The sequence below is a fragment of the Rhipicephalus sanguineus genome, chromosome 3 (assembly GCF_013339695.2).
Source record: "Rhipicephalus sanguineus isolate Rsan-2018 chromosome 3, BIME_Rsan_1.4, whole genome shotgun sequence".
NCBI classification, from domain to species: Eukaryota; Metazoa; Arthropoda; class Arachnida; order Ixodida; family Ixodidae; genus Rhipicephalus; species Rhipicephalus sanguineus.
In genome coordinates, this window is record NC_051178.1 from 90,705,130 (window position 1) to 90,712,654 (window position 7,525).

Sequence of the window (7,525 nt, forward strand, 5' to 3'; positions counted from 1 at the left end):
AAAATCTCAGCGAGGCAATGAGCTCTTCGCAGGAAGGGCTTCAACTCTCCCATTTGATCCGACCGCCTGTTTCCGCTAATTAAATTTTTGAAATAAATTCATTTCTTTATTACGGCGGTAATTGATCTATCTTGTCACCTTTAAATGTACGCCGGTATTGAAAAAGTATTTATCAAGGCAGCGAGCCAATATTCCATTTCTCCTACTTTTAAAGATATTCGGTCACATTTCTTGAAACACTCTGTACACAAAAGGGGCACTTCTTCTTAGCTTTAAAAGTATGTCACAACTTGCACCCCGTTCAGAAATACTGAAGTTGACTTTATTGTCTCAGAATTTCTGAGCCTTGCCCGATCAGCGATCGCCCAACTTGCTCAAGAGCCTTGCTCAAATGCTTGATAAAGTCGCCGTTGCTCTGGAGCTCTGACGAGTCCGCTTGGGAAGCGATCTTGTCCATGATTTTTGTTACGATGAGAACAGCCTTTTCCTTGGCTTTCTCTTTCGCTACCTCGACTGCCGCATCCGCAGCTGCTTTGACTACTTCTTTTACGGAGCTTTTCACTTCCTTTCCCAAGTCATAGAAAAAAACGGCGGCCTTTTCAGCACCCTTCCTTACTGCCTCTTTCAGCTTTGCCCAGAAGGTTCTGAAGGAGTACTCGTCAACCTGAAAAGAAGAATGCAGATAAACAAAACAGTTTTTTTGTTCCGTTGAGGCCAAAAGTGGTATTCTTAGGCTTTTATATAAGGGCGTAGAAATGCATGGTAAATGTTATGAATAAATCGAAAAATGCGTCTTTTCATTGGTTCTTCAAACATTTTGAGCGAGGAATTGTTCCGAGCGCACACATAAAGTCATGATCAACGAAAGTGTAAACCCGACTTGGAAAGTTTCATTGCACAAGTAGGAACTGTGTTTGCATGTGAAGGGTTCTACAGCGCTACATAGGATAATATGGAAAATTATGTTTAGTCATTTGCCAGAGAAGGAAGAGAAACACAGTTCACTTGTGTATAGCTTTTTTCCTGCGCGAACTCATTCATTCTCAACATTATCGACGTGTTTACCTTCGACCTACTGTCATTTGGCATTTGCAATTTGTTTACACTCTTGTTCGTGCAATTGTATTTAATTTTCGGGTACATAGCCACTTGTTTTTGTGAAAGGTGCACCTCGCAGCCATCAGAAGCTGAACATGCTGGTCACAATCTTGCCGTTCAACAGAGGTTGCTAGCCACGCTATACAACTTTCCGTGTTGTCCCGCTTTGTAGATAATGCTGCCGTAAAAAGAGGGCATTAATATAAGTTAGGATCCAACGTGACCCTCTGACTTTTCTTACAGGCCTCCAACTTCATCTGCGAAGCAATAAACCGAGATACATTATAACTACAACTAGCAATTATACGATCTTTGGCGTAATAGCGCGGAAAAACGGCAAAAGACCAAGGGGGCAACGGTTTTTCCGCGCTATTACGCCAAACAACATACACAGCCAACTATAGCCCCGAACCCATACCAGAATGCGAGAGCGAATGCATCGAAAACTGGACGCACATGGCCACAAATTCTTGCAAATCAGTACTGCTGAACCCAGCAAGGAATCTCGCCACCTCTCAAGATTCTGCAGAACCGATTTGCAGTAGTACTCACATAGTGCACAGTGTTCCGCCTTAGGCGCTTGCGCTTTGCAGAACGGTACATAATATTCCAAAACTGATTTGGAGTTATATGTGCACATGTCCATCGAGTTGTCGAAGAATTCGCCCTCGCGCTGCCAATTACTAGCTTCCTGGTTAGCTCCATTGGTAGAGCGACCACCCCGGTTTCGTGCAATAAACAGGCACCGGGTTCGATACCTGGACCAGGACGAACGTTTCAGCAGCTAAGAAGCTTTATTTGTGAGAAATCTGTTTGCATTTTCTTGCGGCTTCGTGCTACAAACAGATGGTTGTCAATTCCCCTTTCTTAACCCTTCTGCCACCTTGCGCGATTCCGCAAAACTGATTTCAAATAATCTGTATTTGAACAATAAAACAGCACTTATAACGGGTCAAATTGAAGTAACAGAGTCCTCCCGTCATAAGCGCTGTTTTATTCTTCATTTACAATGCACGAACCAGCCCTATCAAGCGCCCTGTACATTAATGCGTGGCCATGTGCTTCGAGTTGTCGATGAATTCACCCTCGCGCTGCCAATTACTAGCTTGCTGAATAGCTGTGTTGGTAGAGCGACCTCCCCGGAAAGGCGTTAATTGCGGGTTCAATACCCAGACCAGCACGAATTTTTCGGCGAGAAGCTTCCAGCGAAGTTCGTTTATATTTCTTTGTTGCTTCGTGCAACAAACGGGTGCTTGTAAAATTCCCTTTCTGAACTACGTGAATGCGCGTTCAAATGCAGTTACGTTGCACCATTACTCACCTCGTTGTCTTCAGTATCGTCCTTCTCAAGCTCACTTGCAGCGATGCGCAGAATGTGCCCTACTAAGATGGCTTCCTCGGCAGCCTCCCTGGAACTGACACCAAATGCGGCTTCCACGGTGAAATCATCTTCAGGAAGTTTGTAAGCAGGCGCTAGAAAAAAGTTAGGAAACAAATTGACCAACACATTATATGAATGAAGTGCTTAAAAAATATTTCATAAAACTGTAGATTGTGCCTGCCGACATTCTCTTGAACATATTGAAACAAATTGCCACGATGACAAGCGAGGTGTCATTCACTGCTATAGCGGCCTGTTATGGGCATCTTCTGTTTTCTCTTAGAAACATATAACAAATTATTTCAGAAGGAGAAGCGGTGGTGAAGTTCGCACATTGTGTCGACCAATGAAAAATGCTTAAGTATAATGACAACAGCTCGAAAAAGATAGCATACTCATAACGTCGAGACAAGCCACAAGAAGACATGCATAAAATGAAACTCGATGCCTAAAACACAATACAAGATAACAAAAAACGTATAACAAGAATCGGAGCTGTATAAACAACTTAATGTGTTGAAAGTGGTAATAACTAATTTTGTAAACGAACATGCAGTTGATTCCAGTATTCAATACAGCTTCGTCGAGAAAATCAAGTGTGCGTATATATTTAAATAATAAAAAATCACAGCATATCCACGGGGTGAATGATGATGAGTGGGGCGAAGCTACGGAGGGAATCATCTGTAAACCGTGAAACTCTTCCGTGAAATGCGCCCAGTACATAATATAAAGAGCGTGAAACATCGTGTATATATTAAACATCAAACTTTTATTGTACTGCTGGTTTACGTGGTCCCTTCATTATCACTTGTGATCGGTGAAATGCAAGGAAGAAGTCCGCTCCCGAGCGAAAGAGCGCCAAGAGCGACCGCATTCCCCGCTCGCCCTGTGCGAATTAAAGGCAAGGCTAGAGGGAAGACAGGACGCGCGTTCCACGACGCGAGGTCGGTAGCATGCCCAACGAAAGCCAACGGAACGCGATCGTGCAAGTGCTCCGGCTCGCATCGCCTCATGGTTCCATTTAGCGTCCCAAAACCAAACATATTGCTCAAGGTGTGCCTTGCGTTTTTCGTAGAAATAATTTCTTTATCATGTACATTAAGACGAAAAGTTGAAAGCTCACTAGAGTGTATCGCCCGCAAAGTATGTCTTTTAGTGTGATTTAACTCTCGTACGGCAGGGTCCTCGCGCCGTTGCCGGTCCACCTCGCCCGTTGACGATCGGGCGAGGTGGCTAAATACAACTACTACTACTACACTGGCGTTCTTTCGTTCTGCTTTTACAAAACATCTGGCGTCTTTCGTTGGTTTATTTCATCAATCAACGGCGTTTTGAACAAAATTTTTATTGTTTAATCACGCACAGGAGAAATCTCACCAGGCACTACCTTGGAGGTAAACAATGGCTGCTAATGGCAATGAGAGACAGAAGAAGTCGGCTTTTAGCTAACACTTACACTTCTACTTCTACTAACGTTTCCTACTGGAACATGCCAATGGCTGCTAATGGGGAATGAGAGACAGAAGAATTCGGCTTTTAGTTAACGCGCACGCTGCGAATTTTTTATTGTTCAACAACGCACAGGAGAAATCTCCCACCGGCACCACCTTGGAGGTCAAAGCGTAAGACTTGTTACTCACTACTACGACCACGACGATTACGAGGGACGAACGGGTGCCGCCTTAAGGAGCTTCGCCCCTAAAAATCACTGCTTCATTGACCTTAAACTGCACAGGACTTATGCGTAAGGAAGACTGGTAGCTTACCTGTGATAAGGAAGACGCTCAGAAGCAGGAAGGTTGCGATTACTTGCTGCATTATCCCGACCTCCGATGCCTGCAACTCGTTTGCGCTCTAGAAAACGGCGAGAATTTATAAGTTCCAGTCAACAATCAGAAATTCATATAGGCTCGCGTAAACTTCACACTCTAGTATGGTTTCCTAGTAATCATAACTACGAATTACTAAATTTTGCTTTGACAACAAATATGAAGCCCTTTGTCACAGCAGAATTAACTGTAATTTGCGTAAAGAAGAAACTTAAAGCCTATTTTATTACATTCCGAAAAATATGCAGCATTTCTTGTCAGTTTTATAGTTTTAGAACGTTAACGCACATAGGAAACACTTGCATTTTCGTAATGCAATAATGCCGTGCCATTTCGAGCACAACGGTCGCTATTAGGATCTGTGACAAAGCTTTTGTTGAGTGGATGAAATAACACTTACAGGTGAGAAACCTACCCGCGAGGTCCAACGCGTTGCCTGCAGACCAAAGTGACATTCGCCGACACTGACTCCATCTTATATGGCTTCCAACAACATGTGGTATGTTGCAGTTTGACACCTACAGGATAAGCTGATAATTGTAATCAATGACCTTAAACAAGAACAAAGCCTATGTGATATCAGACAACGCAACGCAAGAGTGCAAGGTCACTAAGTGGCACAACGGCTCAGTGCTGTAAGAGCTATGTTTTGTCATATAGACCTAGCGACAACAACAAGAGCGCTCGAAGTGCCAATTTTCGGAATTAAATCCCAATTTTTTCGCGAGACGTAACGCTCTATTTCAAAAGTGCGCAGCTGATACAGCGTTGAAACTGCAGCCCCCTCTCATCTTTGCTGCCTAGATTATATGAGCAGTGCGAGGTGACAAGAAAACGTAACGTCCTTCTGATCAAAGTCCTCCCAAGAGTTCTTAGGGCATACTGTTCTTAGTAATTCCTGCTTCCTTTCCAATATTGTGGGCGAATATCGTTAGGCTTTGACATTGACTTGAAGCTCCCCAAAGCCAGCAGAGTGATAAATGAAGAGGCAGGAAATAACGAAATAGAACAGCACACGAACAATAAGAAAGAAAGCAATTACGAATGATGAAACGAATGCGACAGAGGGAAAGAACAGCATGTGCACTTGAGAATGCGCCATAGTTCTGTCAGTTTTTATTGCGCTATTCTTTTCCTTATTTGCTTAATTTGTATCATTAAATCTTACAGCTCTCAACTTTTACCCTACCATTTTTCACTTGGAAAACATTTTCAGTCTGCCCTTTTTTAAGTGTCTCAAATGATGTCTTTTCTGTACTACGAGTCAGTCACACTGCATTATTAAAATTTCGTGCTACATTTACTTTGCATAAGATTTCACCTGATGTCTACTACAACATTACCATATTGTGTACCATATGTTTGCATAATGTGTGAACATTGTTGTTGAAGCGTGAACATTTGTTTTGGGAATGGACATTTTTGTGCGTGAATTGTGTATTATTTTATTGTTACGGATAACTTCTTGGTGTAATATATCATGAAAGAGAAAGAAGCAGCTGAAGCAATGCCTAAGCGCCAGCACATTTAATAAAAAAATTATCTTTTCGACAAACGTTCTCATCTTTACTACACTTTCTAAGACCCCATGTACAGTGATGCGACCATGTAGAGCTCTTACAAGAGCTTTATACCTTCACTAAATTGAAAATTAAACTGAGGGATTCGATAGAAGATCCTGGTCATGTATTCGCACCTCTGAATGGTCATTTGAAAATCAGGATCACAGGAAACAATTCATCATCATCATCATCAGCCTGTCTACGCCCACTGCAGGGCAAAGGCCTCTCCCATGTTCCGCCAATCAACCCGGTCCTGTGCTTTCTGCTGCCACGTTATACCTGCAAACTTCTTAATCTCATCTACCCACCTAATTTTCTGTCTCCCCCTCATGCGTTTGCCATCCCTTGGAATCTAGTCAGTTACCCTTAATGACCACCGGTTATCCTGCCGACGTGCTACGTGACCGGCCCATATCAATTTCTTCTTCTTGATTTCAACTATGATGTCCTTAACCCCTGTTTGTTCCCTGACCCACTCTGCTCTCTTCCTGTCTCTTAAGGTTACACCTATGGCGAGCCGTCAACGCGAGAGAAGACGACGAAGTTGCGCTTCAGCTGCTCCGCACGTTCGAGCCTAGCGCGTGAGAAGAAGAGGCCCGCAAGAACGACAGCGGCTGTAGCTGTACATCGGAGAGTTAGCAGCAATAAAATATGTGGGAATGTGAACGCCTCACGTCATCCCACAAGTGGTGACCCGGACATCGAACGGCAACGCGCCTCCTGCTCGTCCCTTCGCCAACGCACTGAGCGTCACGGCCATCCCCGTTTCTTCGATGACTACAGTAAGGACTTCAGCAACGTACATTCTGACTGACCATGGACACCACACCCAACAGTGACGCAACGCCGAATCCCATGGTACCCGGCCCTGTCGTCGCTACTCTCAAGATACCGGAGTTTTGGCAGGCGGACTCGGAACTATGGTTTCTGAGCGTCGAGCCACTCTTCCGACGACACCGGGTAACATCGCAATCAGCGAGGTACGACTATGTCATCGGCGCTTTACCACCTGCTGTCATCGCCATCGTAAGAGACATTCTGCGCTCTCCGCCTCCTGACAACCCCTACGACACTCTTAAAGCAGAGCTCATCCGCCGGACAACCGAGTCGGAACAGCGTAGGCTGCAGCAGCTGCTCACCGCGGAGGAACTCGGTGACCGCAAATCTACGGAGCTTCTGCGTCGCATGCGACATCTCATCGGGGACAACCCTGCTGCATTGGACGCATCCATCCTACGAGAGCTCTTCCTACAGCGATTGCCGCAGCAGGTGCGGATGATTTTGAGTGTGTCCTGCACGGAAACTCTTGACTCACTGGCACAGATGGCCGACAAGATTATGGATGTCGGTGCCCCGTCCATATCTGCAATCGAGAGACGTGATTCTTCCCACTTTGCGCCGGTCCGCGATGACCGCTTAGACCGCCTCCTTCAAGCTAACGAGGAGCTCAACCGCAAAGTAGACCAGCTGGCCGCTGAACTGAGCTTGCTGAAAGCAGACCACCGACGCAATACGTCACGACAACGACGCCAAAGCCGCGCTAAATCGCCAAGTGTGCCTCGCAGCGTCTGCTGGTACCACCACCGATACGGGGCACGCGCTCGTCAGTGCCATCAGCCATGCCAGTTTGCGGGAAACGCACGGGCCACGCA

The 7,525-nt window shown here is 45.2% G+C and overlaps 1 protein-coding gene across 2 annotated transcripts; it reads right to left on the bottom strand.

Annotated features, from left to right (window-relative positions):
- Window positions 1-228: 228 nt before the first annotated feature.
- Window positions 229-4,824, bottom strand: LOC119385673 (uncharacterized). 2 transcript variants are annotated; one of them, XM_037653070.2, is made up of 4 exons: window positions 4,712-4,824; window positions 4,249-4,336; window positions 2,420-2,571; window positions 229-664 (listed from the first exon to the last, which is right to left on the bottom strand). In XM_037653070.2, the coding sequence occupies exons 2-4, from the start codon at window positions 4,298-4,300 to the stop codon at window positions 323-325; spliced, it is 546 nt and encodes a 181-aa protein (XP_037508998.2). In that variant the 5' UTR covers window positions 4,301-4,336; window positions 4,712-4,824; the 3' UTR covers window positions 229-322. The 2 variants fall into 2 exon arrangements, with proteins under 2 accessions (XP_037508998.2, XP_049270312.1); XM_049414355.1 differs by having other exon boundaries at window positions 4,727-4,805.
- Window positions 4,825-7,525: the final 2,701 nt, after the last annotated feature.